Here is a 21754-nt window from a genome sequence, read left to right as displayed (position 1 = left end):
CCAAAACGCTGTATATTTTCCTTCCTCGTCTTGGTCATATACGTATTATCAAAACAGCTGAAACAGATCAATTTTCTTTTGATTGATTGATCAATTAATCAACAATTAATCTCAATGATGGAATTAGCTATTTAAGATGTCTTTAAACCCAGCCTAATCAAGTAGGGCTTTCTTTGGTTACTTGTGGTGTATTTTGACTAAGTTACAAAAATGGATGGATGACAAAGTCCCAGCAGGTTTTGACACATGAAAGTCTCTAAGTTGAGACGTGGTGTCACTCCGTTCTCCTCGTCCAGCTGTTGTAAAACCTAAAATAATCCATGTCCTTTCAAAGGGTGAGAAGCACGATTGAACCCAACACGGACAGTTTTGCAGTGATGTGGCCCTTCTTGTTTAGGATCTGTTGTATATTAATCCACCAATCCTACAGAACTTTATTTTAGCAAGCACATTACAATGAGAAGGTTATGACATGAGACATAAATTTCACACATAAGCTAATTACAGTAAGTTATACGTTTGAGTAAGTAAGTATCAAGCTAAGCAAAACAAACCTGGGGTGTAATGGTTGTAGGTGCTATTTTTATGTAGAAAAGAAAACCCCTTGGCCTTGTCTCTTCACTGAAATGCTTACGTAGGTGTCTGTCATCCAAATAGACCAATCAAATCGACACACTCCATTCTTCTACACACTCTGGTACCGCCCCCTCTTTCTCCCGGATTTCCTAGCGTGACCGACGTTTCGTGTCTCTGTAGACTTAAAAGTAAGTCAAGATTTCAGCTTTGTAAACTGTGTGTGCGTTAATTACTCTGTGTATCACAATGTTCTGAATACGACACATACTGTACGGCCGCTTTAAATAACGGATAAATGTTACGATGCTGGAGTAGATCCTCGGCACAAATGGAGGACAGACAAACACTGGGCGCCATGCTGCCTCCGTTAGCTCCGAATCACATGTACCACAGCTAACACGGTTCATACACCGTCACAGAGGCTGTTACAGCAGCTGTGGACAGCGAAATAAAAACTCTTGACACTCTTAACGACAAAAACCCTAACACTCTTATTATTCGGGGTTTCTAACCAGCGTGTGATTGAAGTTTAACATCGTATTAGTGTACGGGTAGCCGAAGCTAACGCTAGCTAAGCTGAAGTCAAACTGGGCTCCTCCCAAGCAGATTTGCTCACAATAGTTTGACTTACAGTTATTTAAACTACCTCCTGTTATTTTTATGCTTTAGTTCTGTATGTTTAACAGTATTTACTTAATGTACGTACACAACAGTATCGTTATATAGATAAAGTTAAAAGGAAACTTATCAAGGAGGGAAAGAAAGTACGTCGGCTTCCTAGTGGTGATTAGAAGCTGCAAGTTATTTGTTATTGACAGGATACTGTTGCATTTGGGTCATTTAGCGAATACAGAAACTTGTAGTAATGTTCAAGAATACAACACTTTATACAGTATGATGTCGAAAATGTATGTCCACTGTCATGACTCTTTATACCACAATTATAGCTAAAATTAACTGTCAATTGCAATAAATAATCTTTTATATTATTAATGCATAAAATGATCGAATATTTATGTTTTTTGGACTGTTGGTCAAAGACAAAACAACATATTGAATATGTTGCTATTTTTGTGTATTGTACAGACCAAACCATTTATTGAGAAAATAATCAGCATATTCATTAATAATAAAAATAATCATTTGTTGCAGACCCAGCAACTAACAAGACTAGGACTGTAAATAATTAAATTCTTGAGGTGTTGTTTTTTAATGGTTTAATTTTTCTATACATCTTTTGCCAAAATCGTTGCTGTTGATAGAGTGATTGATCAATCAACAGTTAATCGCGTGATTATTTATTTGGTTAGTAAACCAACAATTAACAATTGCCCATCATAATTTACTAGGGCTCAGGTTGTCATATTCTCGTTGCTTGTTTAGTCCAACCAACAGTCCAAACCTCAAAGATATTTATGTCACAGTGATAGAGGTAGGGGAAGTAGCAAATCTCATTAAGCTAATGATGATTTGAAAAGCAGGAACTGGTGAATGTTTGGCAATTTATCCTGAAAAATGACCAACAATAATTATCAACATAGATGCAGATTGGTATCAGATGCTTCATTAACTGACTAATTATTTCAGCTGTGGATTATGAAATGAGTTATTTATGATGCCTAAGCAAGTAAGGTCTTTAGTCATTTGTAGGACATTATGACTCACTTGAAAAACATGATGGATGACAAAGTTCCAGCAGGTTTTGACACATTAAAGCCCCAAAGTTGTGGTGTCACTATTGCTCTTTACTGTCCCTGATAGGACGTCAGTGTTGCACAACTTGCAAATTGTTCACTTGTCATTTTGTATCTCTTGTGTCGATACAGAATGCGTTACGTGGCCGCTTACCTCCTGGCTGTACTCGGTGGAAACACCAGCCCCTCTGCAAAGGACATCAAGGCCATCTTGGGCAGCGTGGGAATTGAGGCTGATGATGAACGCTTAAACAAGGTATGCCATTTAACAACAGTATATTATGCAGTTACCAAAACTATTCAAATCCATTTCCAGCGAAGATGCCCTGTGTCTGAAGTTAAATCTTATATATTTGTTTGCAGGTCATAAGTGAGCTGAATGGAAAAGACATCAATGAAGTCATGAACTCAGGTAAAGGCCCCTGAATAAACAAAACTAAAGATTTCAAGATGTTTTACACAGAGGGTGGCTACAAATTATATTTCTTTCCTTTTTTTTCCCACAGGCCTCTCGAAGTTAGCCTCTGTACCAGCAGGTGGTGCTGTGGCGGCTCCTGCCGCTGCTGCTGGTGGGGCCGCTGGAGCTGGGGCTGCGCCTGTTGCTGGTACGTATATCCCCCTCTTGTTCTTATCTTAAATGGATAAAGAAGTCCTAAATGTCATTAACACACATTATTGCATTTCAATAGCAATACAAATACTATGATACCTTCTCAAATAAAGCTGTACGAATGAATATATCGGATATCAGTGCTGCTGAATATTCTTGCTGACATTTGTCTGTAGTATTGACTGTTTTCTTCCTCTGTCTCGTTTCCAGCGGAAGAGAAAAAGGAAGAGAAGAAAGAGGAATCAGAAGAGTCAGACGAAGATATGGGTTTTGGACTCTTTGATTAATCTGCCTTCTCTGTGTTTAAAAAGCAATAAAAATGTAAAAGGTTTACACAAATCATTGTCGTTTTGTCCTTTAATTAGTTTAAACTATATCCTACAACTTATGACTGCACATGGGTCATTATTCCTAAAGACATTAGCGTTAAGTGTTCTACAAATAAATTGTCTGGCTTTCTGGGCTTGATGTTGAAAGCTATTTTGTTGCCTGCTAAAAATAGTCAAGACTGGACAACCCGTCATCATTAGGCAATCCAGACCCTGCATGTGGTCAGTCTGTCCTGCTGGTGACAGATAACTGAAACCACATAATGGCATAGACTTAAAGGGACAAGCAATGATCCAAACACAAATGTAGCCGCAGCACTGAAATTCAAAACAGGTTTGAAACCTGCTGTCACGCCACAGCTTGAGTGACAGTTTTAAGCATTTCATATATTAAATTACCGAAGTTAAGGTTTTGAAATGGTGTTGGGTTGGTTCACAAAGGTAAAACAGGCCCTATATTTTAAGGACCAGAAAGTGATTTTCCATTTGTAATTTTTCAGTTGTGTTTCTAACAACTCATTTTGTTGTTGGACAGTTTACAGATTTCCACCTCTGCAAAGACAGACTTTAGTTAAAATGTTTGGTCAGGTAATTGTCAAACTGTTGAAATATATAACTGAAATATACAACTTCACAAATTAAAGGGAGAAGAGGTCACAGAAGTTAATGTTCCTCAAGCAATATGTAAGTTCATTGGTAAAGATTTTGGCTTTAAGGAACAACATTAATAATGCCTGCTGTCTAGAGTCGAGGTGTCGGGGCGTGCAGGGACACCACAGTGCAATATTCTGTTATTGTTATGACTGACTCCTTTATGAGCCAAGACTTTTGTGAAAAAGGTCCATCATATTGTATAAGAGATGTGAGTCATCAATCGCTTAACAATGCATCTTTGGTAATTTGATTTTAATTCAGCTTTGATTGCGTGACAGCATTGAGTCACTGAACTTGTCAACAGATTAGTAATCCTTCGAAGAAATGTGACCGTAATTTTTCCACTGTCTGCCTCCTTGCACTTGTTTTTCTCTTACCTGATGGTCACCTGAACCTTAGTCAACAAATTAAGCAAGTTGAGCTTCACACATCACCTGAGGAACACAAAAACATACCTGAACTTAATTCATTTGGCCTCACGGTTCACATTAACACCAGTTACATTTACAGTATGACTTTCATGTGGCACTAGGACTGCTGTGTTCACCAAGTGGTTCCTTCATCTTTCTCTCTCTACCTGTCTCTGCCATCCTCTGCTCTCTGGTGTGTTTGAGTGCATGTGTTGCATAGCGCTGTGCTGCACAAAAATCCCCTGTGAGCCCATTAGTTGTGGCAGATTATTGAGTCGGTCCTCTGTGTTGTTGGAAAAGTCGTCTGCCTGCAGGGGAACCTGTTCCACAGGTGAGAGCCATCACTGCACGCTGTAGCCAAGCAACTGACAGACTGTCACATTCCATCTCATAATTACCTGGCAGCCTCCGTGCAGGGAGACTCTGATAGATGCTGTCAACAAGATCAATGTTCTTAACACATATGAACACATCAATGTAAAGCTATTTTTACCTTACGTTCCCGTGTGCGTGGCTCATTACAAAATACCTGAACTGATCAACCCACACTGCGCATGTAGCTGTCAGCAGTTGTTGTCATGACATGTTCATTTCCGTCTAGGTTGTTGCAGGAATGTGCTTTTTTAAAAAAAAAAAATACATGCTTCTGTTCTGCAGGCTGTTGTCTCTGCTGGTCAGGAGATATGTAGAAAGACTACAGAGGAGTGGCAGAGTCAAAGTCTTGTCAATTGCTCCACCCTTCTTGCCCTTCATTACTACATGATATCTCCTAAAGCAGTGCTTACCAACCTCTTAGGTGCTCACCCCGTAACATGAGGTAGTGTTTTCGTTTGACCCCTGTCACTGGTTTGAAGAAGTCTGAAAAATAAATATAATTTTGTGTCCTTTCCTTTTTTTTTTTAACTGCTTTTAAATTGAATTTACAGACCCCAGGCAAGGACACTCTGCCTTAGAGCTCAAGAGGGCGCTGGACCCCAACAATACCGCTACCAGTCATAAAAAGAAGTATTCACATCCACAAGTCTTTGCCTTTCCTTAACAAGTCCAAGACACTACATGTTAGCCTGCAGCTGTTTGACGCTTCTCATTCCATTAGATTTCACCTTCCCCTCAATAAGTGGAAAAGTTGATTCCTTGGAATGAAAATGTCTGAGCTTGATGATTGTTTTCCTGGTGGCGTGAGGCTGAGAGTGCCAATAGTGAGGCCTGTCTCAGCAAGACTTGATTTTGTATTGCTTTATTTACTGTGAAGAGTTGCACAGTTATGGAGATATAAGTCCAGTTAACAAAGAATAAAGTTTCATAATGACAAAGGAAATTACAGTTTCCACAGTGAATTAAATATCTTTTATTTGAGAATGTAATATGAATGCCAGCACTCATATCAACAAACATTAACATCATTTCACATTTTAGTTTCTATTAAATACATTTTACTAATTTTTTTATTTTCCTAGAAATGTAAAAAAAAAACCATATTGCACAGTTGTGTAGCTTATATACATGAAAAGTTATTGCATTGCTGTGTCATGATATTACAAATCAATGTGCAGAAAATGTCTCATCCAGTGTTGGATTTATCAAAATCTTTAGAGTCATTAGTAGTTGATGTGTCACGTTAAAGAAGCATCTGCCAAAGACATTCAACTGGTTTCTCACAGCAAACACTGTGTTGCAACAGAATTACACAATTTCTCTAACATAAAAAAAGTTTCAGTTTAAAAATGAAAATGGCAACAATCCTGGGCTTCAAAGTTGTGTCAAGCAGCTCCTCTGATCTTGAAAAAAAAATGTTTGTAAAGGGAACTGATGCTTGCAACACATTCTTTAACCACATCTGTGGTGTTCCTGCAAGGCTGTGTTTCAGTCATCGCTGTCAGACCATGGATGATCTGTACATGCCTGCAAAAGAGAACAAAAAGAGTTTTAAACAAAACGTCTTGGTGAGCCGGTTTTTCTCAGTCACTGTTCAAATAGATATGTACAGATGTACGCAACATATTGAAATAAATCCAAGGCAAAGAGCTGTGACATTTCCATTTAAGGGAGAATTGAATCAATATTATGCTTATACATGGGTTAAATAATATAAGAAGAACACTGTGTCTACTTCCTCTGCCATATTTCTTTATGCCTGATTCTTACCTGTTTATATTCAAATCTGTCCTGTAGATAACGGTTCCCCAGGTAGGTAATGTGACCTATATTCTGCCTGGAGAGCCCGGCTATCCTGGCTGTGAAGTCCAGCGTGAAGGCCAGCTTGACAAGCTCAGGTGCTGTCGGTAGGACGGTGGGAGGATTGTTGGTCGGCGTTGCTTCGTTTTCTAGATACGCATCGGCCAGCCTCTGGAAGGAAGAGTACGACATCCGCTGGAAGAAGTTGCTCAGGGTGGGGTTGTCTCTCAGCTGGGGGAGGTAAGTAGAAGAAGGTTCTCAGTAACTACAGACACTTTGATTTACTGCTTATGAATGTTCGTGGTAAAAAGTAAAAATCCACCATAACCTCCAGAGGGGTTACAGATGGATACAGATGATGAATTTTCACATCACATGAAGATCATTTCAGCTCAGGGACAATGATGATATCATTTTTCAGCAGCGTTCAATAGTCATACAATTTAAAGATTTTTTTGTTTCCATTATTGATCGATCTGCAGATAATTTTCTCCAGAAATTGTTGGCAATTAAAAATATCTGGAAATGTTGAAAAATGCTCATCACAATTTACTGAAATAATATATTCAGTTTACAACCACATAAGACAAAGTAAAGCGACGCATCCTCACATTTAAGTAGCTGTAGCCATCGAATGTTATTGCAAATTCACATCAAAAATGAAATGATTATCGAAAAAAGTCGACTAATTGTTTCAGCCCTACACACACATTTAAAATCCATTGCGTAATTATCAGTTTTATGAGACATTAAAGCAAAGCAGCCACATGACCACACACTAAGCATTTACTCTCTAAAGCTTTTCCTTGCTTCCTCTTTTAACACTTTCACTACTGTTATCTATACTACAAACCCGCTCTCTACGGCTTCTCCAGGCACGTTTGAGGAACAGAGAATATCTACCTCACTGAGAGGTAAAAACAGACGGTTGAGGAAATGCTCCTGCAGCAGAAAAGTTAAAAACAACCCACTAAACTCCACAGGTTGATGATTTCAACTCTATATATAGGGTGGGTGCCTTCTCCCTTTAATATGAAGTCATACCGTGGAGTTTGTACTTTCTATTACTTGACTTTATGGTACCTTTTATGGTTTATTTATGCTCTTTCACTTTCTGTTGAAACTGCTGAAGGAACTTTGACAAACATGCTTGTTAGAAACACTCGGCCTCGTTAATTCCTTAATGATTAACTGAATGCATGAGTTTATGAACAGCTAAACTGTAGTGTCATCAATTCAATTATTTCACCCAAAGCAACAGCAGAATACCAACCTTGTCGTCTATGGCGTCACCCTGCTCCTTTGTCAAAGCGATGATCCTGTTGATCACTTCCTCTGAGATAAAACAAAAGCAAGGGGAAGTATGATCAACATGGAGAACCACTTCATGACAGCACACTCTTTAAAATACAGGTATAGAGATTTTATTTGAGTGGATATAATCTCATTTTTGAGTAGAATAAGTAGATGTGTTGCATTAAATTCACACAGACAACAACAAAAAACTTGCCAATACTTAATTTAAATTGTTGCCATGCAGTTGACATTATTCACACTTGATGATAATTTAATGAGCGTAAAGAGAAGCTGTTTCTCACCATCTGAGAGACGCTGTTCTTCCTCTTTTTCTTTGACCTCGTGGACAATTTTCTCCAGTTCCTCTGACACCTTCTCATAGTATAAGTACGTCGGTTCTACGCTGACAACAGCTGCAAAGCAACATTCAGTTATTTGCAAATGTACTTGAGCATTAATGAGCAGTTTTACAACAGTACTATGACCCAGATCTCTACTAATTCTGATTATATTACACAAGTATTTTAACTCTTAAACATGTTTTATAATCACACACATGCAGTTCATTTATCCAGTCAAGTTCAATCCCACAATTTACCTTCAATTTCTGTGATGTCGGGTTTATTTGGTTTGATCAGAGATAGTCGCCTTTTGGAGAACCTTCTTTTTATGGACTTTCTTCTCATGGACTTCTTCCTCTGCGAAGTGACTGGAGTTGCAGGCAGGCAGGCGGGCGCAGCATCAGAGACCTCTTCCGCTGCCGAGTCCTTCGCCGTCACTGAAGGACTGTCCTGCTCCTCGTCATTGTCCTCATTAGTCTTCCGAGAGAAAAAGCCAACTATAGCTTTCCAAAACGAGGGTTTCTTATTCTTCTTGGATTTTTTGCTCGTTTTCCCTGATTCTTCAGGATGTTTTTTAGGCTGATTTGCGGGAGGTTCGACCACAGGAAGTGTAACAGTTTCCCTGTAGTTTAATCCCTCGGCCAGGTGAACGGAAGGGTCGCTGGAATGTCGTCTTATCCTTTTTGTCACCCACTTTTCTTTCTTCTCAGCCCTCTTATCGCCCAGCGCCCCATCGTTCAGGCTGAGGCTGCGCTTGACGTAAATCTCAAGCAGGCGGACTGTATCCCTGTGAGGCATTGTAATCAACTGGCCGTTAACGGGCCTTTGGTTTTCTGTCTTTGTTTCCATAGTGCGATGGCTGTGAGAGGAAGAAAACCACATCACACATACAATAGGTTATTGGATTGTTGAACTTCACTTGTGCTTCATACAGACAATGAGCTGAAACAGTTAGTTGATTATTTGAAAAAGTTGATCAATAATTAAGTAAATATCTTTGGGTTTTGCAGTGTTGGTCGTACAAAACAAGCAATTTGAAGTTATTAACTTGGGTTTTAGAAAATATAATAGGAATATTTTCATTATTTCAACATTTCATAAACTAAAAATCTAATCAGTTAATCAAGAAAATACTTATCAGGTTGTTCAGTAATGAAAATAACAATGAGCTGCAGCCTAAAAATCTATCAAGTTTGCAACAAACAATTATTTTCATTATCAGTAAACCTGCCAATCACCTGCCATCACAACTTTGCAAAGCCCATGTTGACTTATTCAAATTGCTTGTTTGTCTGACCAACAGCCACGAACCCAAAGACCTTCAACATTACTTGAACAGAAGGCTTTTACATTACATGAGAGAAGTAGTTTTTTTTTTTTGCTTTAAAATGATTTAAACGTGAATCAGTCATTAAAACAACTGCCAGTTAATTTTAAGTCAAGTGACTTATTGGTTAATGGATAAACATGTCATCTTTAAATTACACACAGACAACAATACTTGTTTGTTACATAATTACACCATATAACACCATACATTTGAGTCTTATTCTATTCTATTGCAAATATATGGATTTTAAAGCTACAGAAATGTAGACAGGTTTTCAAACACACACAAAAAAAAAAAAAATTAAATTAAATTAAAAATAAAAATTCAGGAGCAGAAAGAAGTGTAAGACGAGAAGGTGGACTGTGGTTATTTAATCCTACAGGCTAAAACTGACTCACCTCGTCTCCGCACAGAGTCTTCAGAGCTCCGTGTTAGTTTGCAGTAGTCGTTGAATGCGTGCGACTGGCGACGGCTTGTCTTAAAAACATCAGTCTTCGTCAGGAAGGGACTCTCCGGAGTGTGTTTACCTGCTCACATACTTCATCCATTTTTGGACACGTCGCCGCCCTCTTGCCTCACCTGAAGCCGCCTCCCGCCACCAAAGCAAGGCAGAGTGGGCGGAGGACCGGAATATATCATCTGTCTTCCTGGTTTTACGCTAAAATCCACAGACTTCAGGTTGAACACTTGTTTACGGTTTCGGCGTCGCTCTCGGTTCTGCTTCGACTGCACGTCAGCTCCGGTGCTCTGGCCCCGTCCACGTTGTACAGGAAGTTAAAAGTATAATACATTTCCTATCAGAGGCTGCGTTTGACAGGAAACGGTCATATGCTGAAATGATGCAAATATCTATCTATCTATCTATCTATCTATCTATCTATCTATCTATCTATCTATCTATCTATCTATCTATCTATCTATCTATCTATCTATATATATATCTGTCTGTCTAAGTTTCATTTGCAGTTGCATTTATTTCAGTGAGTTTAGGCTAAATAACAAAGTCTCTGTATCATGCATATAAGCATCACCAACTACATCCTCCTGCATTGCAGGACTGCTGTACATTATAAGACTGCATTAGTTATAGCTATGGCTTTAATAAAATGGCAACCAAGTGTGTGTCTGAATTATGACCAGTAAGTAAAAGGTAAAATTATTTGAAAACAATCAGACAAATAAATGAAATTTTGTGTAGGGGAAATGTGTTTTTTAATTCTCTTTTATTTCCTATAATTATCTTGTTACTCCTTTTGTGGGACCCTATGCCCATGTTGGGAACCACTGTACACATTATACAGGTATATACCCTATATAATAATACAGGTAGCATGATACTGCTGAGATCTGGGTCTCTTAATAATAATAATAATAATAATTATAATAATTATAATTATAATAATAATAATGATAATAATATCTAACTGTTATTTTCATTTTTGGTTCATCTTCAAAACCCAAAGATTTACTATGAAAAAAACACAAGTTCTAACATTGATAGAAAAATAACTTTAATAAATCATTGTCACAGTTGCTCATTAGTTTTCTGTCCATTACCTAATCATTTTAAGCTTTAAAAAGTAAGAATAATACATGGATTTTCCCATATTCGTAGCTTGTTACTCAGATATCGTATTAGTAGTGTCTCTTTCTTTGGAAGGCAGAGGCTTTAAATATGAATTTCCATGGTTGTATTGCATGTATTGTTGTAATCCCCAGGCCATTTTAATTACTGCGGTAATCAGTGTTTTCACCTTTGTAATGTTGTTAATCATTTACCACACGCAACATGCCAATGAACTGATGAAGCTGTTATTACCTCACATGAGTTGGGATCGGCCTGAAACAGTGTCTATATGAAGTGCAGTTAAAGATTTCCAGGAAGTGATGGTAATCAAGGTAAAATAGTTGTCCTTCATTCACAGAAGCTTATTTCCCTATCAACCAGCATTTTTAATGACCAGTGCATCTGATCTCATGAGTAATCTCTTATCTTGTTTACTGGAAACTTGAAACCTCTTCTGACTCTTCTAACCAAAAGTAACATGACTGGGCAGCCGTGCAGTGGTGAAACTGGTTTTAGAATTAGACAAAACAGCTTCCTTTGTTTGTCCAGCATTATCTGGAAACACTGCAGCAGACAGTCATTTGATTATTATTAGCCTTTGGTGATGTGGTGAGCGGCCCACGTTTTCTTCATATTGCTGATTCATTTTAAGTTATTAAGGTTTAAATCTGCCTAAAATCTCCACATTAATACATCCTGATATCGGGTGTAAATTGTAACTAATAATACATAATTGATCTGTAGGTCGGTCCATCTCCACAAACTCATGCTGTGCAGCCAAATATTGCTCAAAACCTATACGTTTCCGAAGATACCAGATACCAAATATATCAGCTTGAACTCTGGGAAAATATGTACAAACGACCAACAAGACATCTAGAATATTTCCATGTAAGTTCACGGTGCAGCCATAAGCAACAGAAAGTTTCGGGTTTGAATATTTAACACAGTGAAAACATTGTACATCGCTTGAAAGAAGAGCTGGAACAAGCTGATACACTATGTACTGTGGAATGAGATGGGTTTTCCATGCTTAAGCTTACTTACAGGGAAAACTGTTAACCAGCCTTTGGCAGCCTTTGTTGGACTTGTTTGGTTGGCAGAAAAGATAATAGATTTATAATCACTCTAGAGAATTAAAAGCTGCCCTTCTCTGTCACAACAATATGTGAGCCAACAAATTTACACAAAGCAAATAAGTGAAAACCTTCCACCAGTTTGCTGTGGTGTAGTACCTCAGAAAAACCACAAGGTGTCAGACTAATCACTGAGAAACAGCATCTGTCTGTTTTCTCTGGGACAGAATATCATGCTATAAAACATGTTACACACACCTAACAGTATGCTCCCTGTAGACTGCGGTGAAATGAAGTAGATACAAGACACTTTTCTTGAGTATTTCCATTTCATATTGTTTTATACTTATACTCCACTAAAATATAGAGGGAATGTATACATTTATTTAACAGCTTTGGTTAGATGTCACTTTAGAAATTAAGGTTTTACTCACAAAACATAAGATGAGCTTATAAAATATGACACATTGTTATAGATCAAACCACCCACCAGTATATCAAATAGTTCAAATCCATTCCACCAATTAATTCCCAACGGTGCAGTTTACATCAGTAATAATTAATCCGGTGATATAATATATAGCTGTATATCACAAACAGAGGCTATTTTCTGTGTAATGAACACCTTTCCTTTTAGCATTTATTTTTTTGCAACTTCTACTTACGCAAATCTGAATAGCTCCTGCACCGCTGCCTGCACTGTGGCTTAAGTGCCTTACTCATTGTTTTTCACTTTGTCCACTCACATCTCCCAGTCAGCCTGACATTTCCTAAAAGCAACCTTAACAGGAACTATACACATTCATATAGATTCGCTTCAACTGTAACTGCACACAGTAAGTACCAGTGGCAAGAAATGCAGTTTAGCATCTAACCATTAAGTGCAAACAGTAGCAAAAGTGCACATATTGATATATTTAAGTATAAAGTAACAGAACAACATGGTAGAACAGAATGAAGGGATTCACCTGATTCATCTGTGATGCAAAATAAACCAAACTGTGTACAAATATAAAGCAGCTATTATATACAAGTATGAACAGACCCTAATAACCAGTACCTATATGATATTTGTTATTTAGACTGTGTTACCTGATGAGAAGCTTGGCAGAAGTGTTTCTTTTATTTTTTAAAAACTTTTCTGCAGTATCACCTCTCTAATCAGACCGTAGAAAACTTTCTGGCTGTCCCAGATGTGAAGAGCAGCCTGTGGTCATCTGAAGGCAACACCTCGCCTACTGTCTGATCCCAGGTGATACTTCAGGTCACCTTCTTTATTTTTCATGGGTGCTAAGCAGGACAAATGTGAGAGTCACGTTTCGTCCCACAAGGTCTGGTCATTGACCTCCGGGCCTGACACACTGCAGTGTAGCAGTCGCCGTGCAGTTACCTGTCGTAAATCTTTATCTCCCTGAATCATTACTCGCCCTCTCCCATCTAGAGAGTTCCCGACTTCCCAATCTTAAAATGATAGATGGGAACTAGCACACCCAGGTGGAGCAGGACTGAGCTAACAAAGCTTATTTAAACGGATCCAGGAGAATACAAAGGCTCCAGTGATGTGTACTTCCAAAATTATTAATTACCTGTGCATTCATTATACTCTAAATGCTTATATCAATTGTAATGGCTTATTTGATATATCGAGTGCTGGTCGTCATAACCATCTCTTTAAGCAACCCTCAATTATTAAAGTAGACCAAGATGTCATTTGAATAATATATGAAGCGTTTTTAGGGAAAAAGTCCTGCCATGAACTCTCACTCATGATCACAGGAGTCTCTTGTCATATCACTGCAAGGAGAGTGTAAGACAGAATTTGTTAATGTGTAACATAGTTTTATATTTCCTAGAAACATCTCAGACACGACACTTTAAATGTCACTCCTAAACTTGAAAAGTTGAGAGGTATATCAGATATTTGAAGCCTAAGTGAATATCTGCTCTCTTTGCATATCGGCATGAGAGGATGAGGATGTAAATATTCTTTACTTTTGTTATTGCAACAAATCTCATGAAAAAAACCAACGAAAACCAAACCAACAATGTGTCAGTCCGACTGTCGGTGGTTTGGCACTTTCCAAGCTTGTTTGTGGCTTTCAGCTCCATCCTCATTGACTGAAGATGTAAATCTTTTAAATTGGGTCACAAATAGTAATTTTAAAAAAGGCTCAACAGTTTCCTTAAAAGAGCTATTTGTAAGTTTTGCTAATGCTACATAGCAAGCGTTACCATTAACAACTGTTTACTTACCAGTCTAGAAGAAACGTCGTGAGTTCAGCATCAAACTTCATTCCTCCTGTCTCCAGCTGTGAAAAGCAACACAAATGTTAACTCTTGTCTTTATCATGTCTTTTCTACTACTGAAGTTAGCATGCTAACCAGCTAGCCACTTACTGTAGCCTCCAATCAGCCCTGTTGTAAATGCAGTCACCACCTCCAGGTTTGGTGGCAGAGAAAACTTACAAGTTGACCCTTTAAATGGCCGAGCACTGCAGTTTTGTTTCTGTTTTTCTAGCAAACCTCAATCAAACAGGAGTAAGTAGTGCATTTGTTTGTTTGGGTCTATTTTCAGCCATGGATTAATACACATTTGATGCTCTAGTGAGTATTTACAGCAGCAGTATGTGAGATATAATCAAAATAAACTACTGTGTCATCCAGCACAACACTGTGGTCCATTATCTGAAAAAAAAAAAAAGGTCTATGGCTCAGAGAAATAAGTTTAATTCTTGTTTGCAGGATCAGTTCATTGTTGGTTTTGTTTTTTTTCAAGGAAAAATGGTAACACCTGCAGCCTCGATTAAAGGAATAACTGGGGAAATAGACAGATTTACTGTTGAAGTATTCCCCAGTTAATATCGTAAGATATTCAAGTTGATTAATATGTCATTTTGAAATTTGAGACTGCAGTAATGCGTGGGACACCTTAATGACATCAGGGGTTCCCAGCGCAGGTGAAGCTAATGAAAATAGAAATGATAAACAGAACGACTTCCCAGGCATAAGGAAGAGTGTGTTATCAGTGTGTCAGGATGCCTGAGCCTCCATCACTCCCAGTAAAGGTCTGGGTGTGTCCACCTGTCCCTCCTTCATCTGCTTTAGTGCCGAGACAGCAGATGGAGGACTTCACATGATTATTTCATCCTCTGCCAAAAAGTAGACTGCTAATTTGTTCTAATGCACTGTATTATAATGCAATGATTTAGCTTTTTTTAATCATATTAGCGCTGTATAGTCAATAAAGAAGTTATAAAAGTAATGCAAAACCCATGTCTGAACATTCTTGGTCAGCAAAGTCAGGGCACAGAATCAATGGCTCAAGTAATACTGTAGGTGAGAGCGGCTGAACTTAAATCAATATCATGCCCATGAGGATTACTTTGCCACTCAATATTACACCTGCTGTGCTCCCGAGCGGCACCGTGTTTGCACTTTGATCAAAAATGAAACGGCAAGGTCACCAGAGAGGTGAAGTAGCCCGATGCCACTGTGCGCTCTGTCCTGCATCCAGAACAGTTACCGTCACTGGAAGAAACTGGAGACTTTTGGAAGGATTTGAAACAAACACAAGCTGCTCAGATCCAAGTGACTTTGCCCTCTGGACGGTGTGAAACTACAGTACACAGGCTGCTGCCGGTGCAGCTCCGAAATTGGCTTATAACGTGTCTGCTGACAAAACAGTAACCCAATCTACCAATATGAGACTCACTGTCTGAGCTTTCGCATGAGATCCGTCCATTGTTTCCCTTAAAGCGGTGGGACACAGCTTGTCACTGACTTTGAGAGTAAAGGGAAGAACGGAGTCATGCAATGGTGATATTTTTAGATCCATTAAGGACTGCGGTACAGTCTGCTGTGTCACAGTGACTGGACTAGGTGCTGCTCTGTGAATGGATTTCTTGAGGTGAATATTTATCAAAGGCAGGATGGATGTGATCTCTTTGTGGAACACATGATGAATTATAAATGACAGACTCACATTTGCTTTGACCTTGCCAGAGCCACCCGTCTGTTAAATGCTAAAATGCTATCAGGCCTCGTCTTTGGGATATCACTGTACGATCAATGATCAGCAGGGCAGAAGGGCAGGCTGCTGACCTGGCCGTTAACTAGTGATTAGATCAACAGGACTGACGGCGAAAACACATCCAGTATGTTTCAGCAGGAAACGACTTCAACAGCCAAGACTTAATGAGGGAGGAACCAGCTCAGAAAATCTACAATCACAATCATTACACATACAAAATACGCACAGATCAAAGAAGATGTAATGTTTTAACATACTGCCCGACAACCTGTCCTTGATGTGACTGTATGGGACAGCAAAGCATCAAGTGAAACAGCGAGTTCCTGAGCTTGGAGGCCAAGATAGATAATCTAATAAATGATTGATTTGGTCTGCATATTTAATTAGGGTGCTTTTGCTTTTGAAGCTATCCCAGTCAAAGACATTGTCAAGCTCACAGCACTAGAATTTCTCCATCTAGTGAAGGCTTGTGACAATAGAAATAAAAAGCTAATTGTGTTTTTATTCCACCAAAACTCCTCAATATGTCCATCTGTTGCATTTCTGCATGATTTCATAATCTCTTTTGATCTTACCACCTATTTTTAGCCGTGCCGTTTCATTTCTTCATTTCAACGGGTTTGTTACAGAACACACAGCGAGAAACGTCTGTTCCTCCAGTCTGCCATCTACACCACCACACCAGATACAAATATATACACAGTATCAGGTTTCTAATATATATATATATATATATATATATATATGTTTTTTTTTTAACTGGATCTTTTTTAAAACTAAAACTTTTTCCGTCTCGTGATGTAACACACTCTTGGGCAGAATTCACAGGGGAAAAGTTTTGGATAGAGAGAGATAGAGAGAGAAGAGAGGGAGAGAGAGGGATGCCATCATGATATCAGTGCTGAGAACCAGCAGTGAGAAGGCGTTAATAACAGCTAACATGAGGTGATAATGAGTATTCAGCCCTGAAGCCATACACTGACACTTACACCTCCATTCATCACTATTATTATTGAACAAGGGGAAAGAAAAAAAATTTGCTCCATGTGGTAATGTCACAGGTATTTAAACCAGAAATCAAATCATCTGAAGGAAACTTCACACAGTTAGGATACATGTTTAATGGAAGGCACTCTTTACAGGATAAATAAAACATAGCAAATTATGACACTGTTTACTGTAAAATGCTGACACATACAGTAACAGTCCTCAACTATTAAGTGCTTCATGACATAGTAAAGTGCTGAGTACCCACGTGACTAACTGTTGTCACCTTATTGCATTTCATTTTTAATACTAGGTATTGCTCTTTCCATGAGTGAGAAATACAACACATTTGTTTTCCACCCGCATGTCATCATTATTGCATATTGTAGGATTATTAGAAAGGCATTCATTGAGTTACAACTACATCCACTGCCGTTTCAATACAAGCTGTGTTTACGTGTATAATAAACTCACATACAGTACATTTTCAAGAGTGAAATGTGGCATGCATACAGTATAAAGAACCAATTCATTTCCCGATGAGACACAAATGCCATCATCCGTTGTCACCAATTCACAAATCCGGTCGAAGTATTGGCTTTCCCTATCACGTGGAATATAATGATCATCACTATATGATTAGAATACTATGGTATATTTACCTACAATAAATATGTCAAACTTCAGTTACTGACAATAAGAGTTAAGCCCCATTTCGGCACACTATGCCATGCAATACAAATGAGAGAACTGAGATAAATGGAGAAATTCTCAAAGTTTTTGTCTTTGCCCTCTCCTCCATTCTCTCAGTCTGACCACAAATATACAACTCATCTCACATTTCGATACAGTCGAATAAATACGTTTTTCCCCTGACCAACAGCTGATGGTGTAAAGCTCCAAAAGTGCTTAAGAGATACGTGGGAAACAAAACAACTCTCAGTGCAATGAATTGATATGGATTTTAAAGTGTAAATTCACATTGTAATAACTCGTTAGAGGGTGATAGCATATGCAGCTAAATGTGCATCAGCTGGTGCAAAATGCCAAATAATTCATATGAAACCATGTAGATAAAAATGACCTGTGATTCAATAACTGAAACTGCCGCATGCGACTACTGCATGTACGATAATACAGTGAACGTGAAGCAGTTTCATGGTTTGCTTTATATTTTGCAGCCTACTGTATCTACAAGAATAGTAGCAGACGTGCTAACGTGCAAACTATTTATCACAGATTCTGTTACGCTGTGTCATATGGAGAAGTGCTGAGTGCCGGGCTGAGCATTCACAGCTATAGATTTGCTGATAAGACAATGTGTGCGCTGATGTCCTCTTGCCTTACACTGGAAACGTAAGCCTGTCCTTGAAAATCATGCCAAGTTTCATCTAGAATTTGCTGAATATGACGAAGTGCAGACTAATGTGATATAATATAAACTCCGAACGATACATCCGGCACTAAATGCTACGATTATCAATACCGTTTTTGATTTTTCTTTTCTTTAGTGGGATAAGCTTACACTGTAATACAAACCAGAACGACAGTTTACAACCTACTTTGCCTTTCACGTCTACGTTTACTCTAACAATCTACGTTTTCAAGGTGAAACATCTGTCTATAGTACAAATGAGCCACCACATTTTTCTTCGAATTGCACTGGATGAAAGATAATAATGAAACCTTTAAGGTGTTCTCATCAAAGTTAACTGACATAGTAGTTGCCGAGTTGTGTTAATTGCACTTTGACACATCCACAAGCAGACAGACAACTTGTGTAAAGGCTGCCTCACCACCACACAGTGCCTATTAATACTGTAGTAGTATGCACAAACGCTGCCATGTTTGGAGTACAAAATAGTGAGAAAGATAAACTGTTTTCATCCAGTGTATCTGACTAACAGATATGTTTGATCTGTCCATGTGTTTGTCATGCCCCTCGTATAAATAACTCCTTTAGTTTCTCTATCAGTGCATGCCATTCTTCTCGTTCTGCCAAGTGCCGTTGCTTTTGTTTAGTGAGGGTGTGCTTCCATACTTGTTAGCAGCTGACATTTTCTGGGCAGCCTCTGCCGCTGCATCCATCACCTGTTTCTCCTCCTGCTCAGTCTCTCGGTGGTAAAAATAGTTGAAGTTGGAGACGATGACGGGGACAGGCAAGGCAATGGTCAGGACACCAGCAATGGCACAGAGGGTGCCGACCATTTTGCCTCCCATGGTGATGGGGCACATGTCGCCGTATCCCACAGTGGTCATCGTCACCACAGCCCACCAGAAGCCATCAGGGATGCTGACAAACTGCGTCTGGGGCTCATCCACTTCTGCAAAGTAGATGGCACTTGAGAACAGGATGACTCCTATGAAGAGGAAGAAAATGAGCAGCCCTAGTTCCCTCATACTGGCTTTCAAGGTGTGACCCAAGATCTGAAGACCTTTTGAGTGTCGGGAGAGCTTAAAAATTCTGAACACTCTCACTAGTCGGATGATTCTTAGGATCGCCAGGGACATGTTCTGACTAGAGTTCATATCATCGTCAGGGGTCGTAGCCAGCTCTGTGCCAAGGGTCACAAAGTAGGGAATTATAGAGACTATGTCAATGATATTCATGATGTTATTGAAGAAATCACTTTTGCTGGGGCACACCACAAAGCGGACACCGACTTCAAAGCAGAACCAAATGATGCAAATAGTCTCCACAATGAAAAAGGGGTCTGTGATATAAGCAATGACGTCTTTAGTGGCGGGATGAGGGGCAGAACCGTCTTGGGTGCCATTTATATTTTGGGCTGAACCCTGGAGAAAGTCATTGTCCTCCCTGAACTCTGGCAGAGTCTCCAGGCAGAAGATGAAGATGGAAATGACGATGACAAACACAGAAACCAGAGCTACAGATCTGGCTGCACTGGAGCTCTCTGGGTATTCAAATAAGAGCCAGAACTGTCGCTGGAGTTCGTTGGTGGGCAAAAGGACCTCTGGCTCTTTAACAAAGCCTTCGTCTTCACGGAACTGCTCCATCGCTTCGTGACCCAACTCGTAGAAAACAATTTCATTAGCAAAAACATCTAAGGGAACATTGGCTGGTCTGCGGATTCTCCCCCCGGACTGGTAGTAGTACAGAATCCCATCAAAGGACGGGCGGTTTCTATCAAAAAAGTATTCATTTCTCATTGGGTCGAAGTAGCTTATCCGCTTCATGGGGTCACCAAGCAGTGTCTCTGGGAACTTATTCAGGGTGCTGAGCTGGGTCTCGAACATCAGGCCTGAAATATTGATGACAACTTTCTCATCTTTTTCTTCCACGCAATGCCTTTCAAACAAATCTTCATTCTCGTAGCAATCCTTCGCCATCTTACTGAAGACGCTGTCAGTGGGAGACTCGCTGTTGATCATGAGCTTCAGATTAGAGATCAAGCTGCCACTGCTGGAGTTCCCTTTTGCGGTCAGAGTCGGGGGAGAGGACGGTGACAGCCCCTCTTGACCGGACTGATGCCCATGTCGTCCTCTGTGTGGCGACTGGTGAGGAGAAGTGAGACGGCGGGTTAACAGATTCTGATCCGGGGCCTCTGAGGTGGGTGACGTTGGGTACCCGGAGTCACTCGGGTCACCCAGGTTGATGCCGACTTCATCCATGTTTTCAAAATTAACAAGAGGCACTTCCATTGCAGGTCTGTCTATCAGCGTGGTTTGAGCGCAGGAGACAGAGGAGTCGCCACCAGCAGTGCCACGCCGAAGATCCTGGCAGGGCCTCTCTCCTCCTGGTTATCATTCAGGCAGCTGTACTCTACTTTTGGATTCAGCCCTCTGTGTAATCTGTAAAAGACGGGGTAAAGCAAAGTTGTGTTAAATTTTGTTAAACGGTGCAATACAGTTTTGTTGGTAAAGAGATTTTTCTGTCAGCTCCTCTTTGCATCAGCAGAGAACCTGCCATCTGATACTGTGCTTGTACAGTTATTTTATTTCCCTCCCAAACTCTCTGCCATGACCTAAACGAAAACACTAGCTCGGCAGGTTCGCCTGTGAAAGTGCTTACAGGGAGTATGGATAATATTATTGCTGATCATGTGCTACAAAAATGAACAATTTAATTTCCCTATGAAAGAAAAACATCTGAGCTCTTCACTGAAAGCAGAAATCTGTCAAAACTGAAACACTATTTATTCCTCTCGGTATTTAAATGTCTTTGTGTCTGTTTCTACGTGGCAGTAGACTTGATTAATCCAACCCAGTCGTGTTCAGGATAGTCTATCGGCGTCACATTAACTTTATCTCTGAGTAGCTGTTTATCATTCCGTTTGTCTGGTTCGGACAGGTAACCAAATCCCAGCACACGCTTTTAAGCTGCAACCTCTATGTCCACTTGACACCAAGGGCCCACATCTGACTCTATTTCCACTTGCATTGTAGCAGATAGCGTAACAGTCCAGGATATAGAATTGAATCTTCTTATGTAAGGACATCATGAGAGGGCTCGTGCAAAAAAATATTGATTGTGCCATGTCAGCGAAGACAGGTTACTGAGTCCAAGAGAGAACGGAAAAGTGCTGCAGTGAGGTTCACATCACTGCATCTTAGACACTTTTAATTGTTTCTAAAAAAAAAAAAAAAAAAAAAAAAAAAAATGCTGCTAAAATCTCACCGCTGAATTAACTTTGTCCTTTCTCACATTGAGCCGACAT

The 21754-nt window shown here is 39.5% G+C and overlaps 3 protein-coding genes across 3 annotated transcripts; 1 reads left to right on the top strand and 2 right to left on the bottom strand.

The window, feature by feature from the left end:
* The first annotated feature begins 685 nt into the window (after nt 1–685).
* On the top strand, nt 686–3219 carry rplp2a (ribosomal protein, large P2a). The gene is made up of 5 exons (XM_023416212.2): nt 686–764; nt 2403–2526; nt 2634–2682; nt 2777–2875; nt 3091–3219. Exons 2-5 carry the CDS (start codon nt 2404–2406, stop codon nt 3165–3167), a joined length of 348 nt encoding a protein of 115 aa, XP_023271980.1. The 5' UTR covers nt 686–764; nt 2403; the 3' UTR covers nt 3168–3219.
* Nucleotides 3220–5597: 2378 nt separating this feature from the next.
* On the bottom strand, nt 5598–10008 carry LOC111662351 (uncharacterized). The gene is made up of 6 exons (XM_023416199.2): nt 9814–10008; nt 8343–8944; nt 8047–8157; nt 7722–7783; nt 6419–6679; nt 5598–6175 (listed from the first exon to the last, which is right to left on the bottom strand). Exons 2-6 carry the CDS (start codon nt 8932–8934, stop codon nt 6137–6139), a joined length of 1065 nt encoding a protein of 354 aa, XP_023271967.1. The 5' UTR covers nt 8935–8944; nt 9814–10008; the 3' UTR covers nt 5598–6136.
* A 7181-nt stretch (nt 10009–17189) lies between these two features.
* LOC111662341 (potassium voltage-gated channel subfamily A member 10-like) lies at nt 17190–20883 on the bottom strand. The gene has a single exon (XM_023416173.2). It carries the CDS (start codon nt 20736–20738, stop codon nt 19047–19049), a length of 1692 nt encoding a protein of 563 aa, XP_023271941.1. The 5' UTR covers nt 20739–20883; the 3' UTR covers nt 17190–19046.
* Between the last annotated feature and the right edge of the window lie 871 nt (nt 20884–21754).

This window comes from Seriola lalandi, unplaced genomic scaffold (genome assembly GCF_002814215.2).
Source record: "Seriola lalandi dorsalis isolate HSWRI2012SDOR001 ecotype SW California unplaced genomic scaffold, Sedor1 jcf7180002054561, whole genome shotgun sequence".
NCBI lineage: Eukaryota > Metazoa > Chordata > Actinopteri > Carangiformes > Carangidae > Seriola > Seriola lalandi.
Note: the sequence above shows the minus strand (reverse complement) of the source record. Positions and strands in the feature narration are given on the sequence as shown.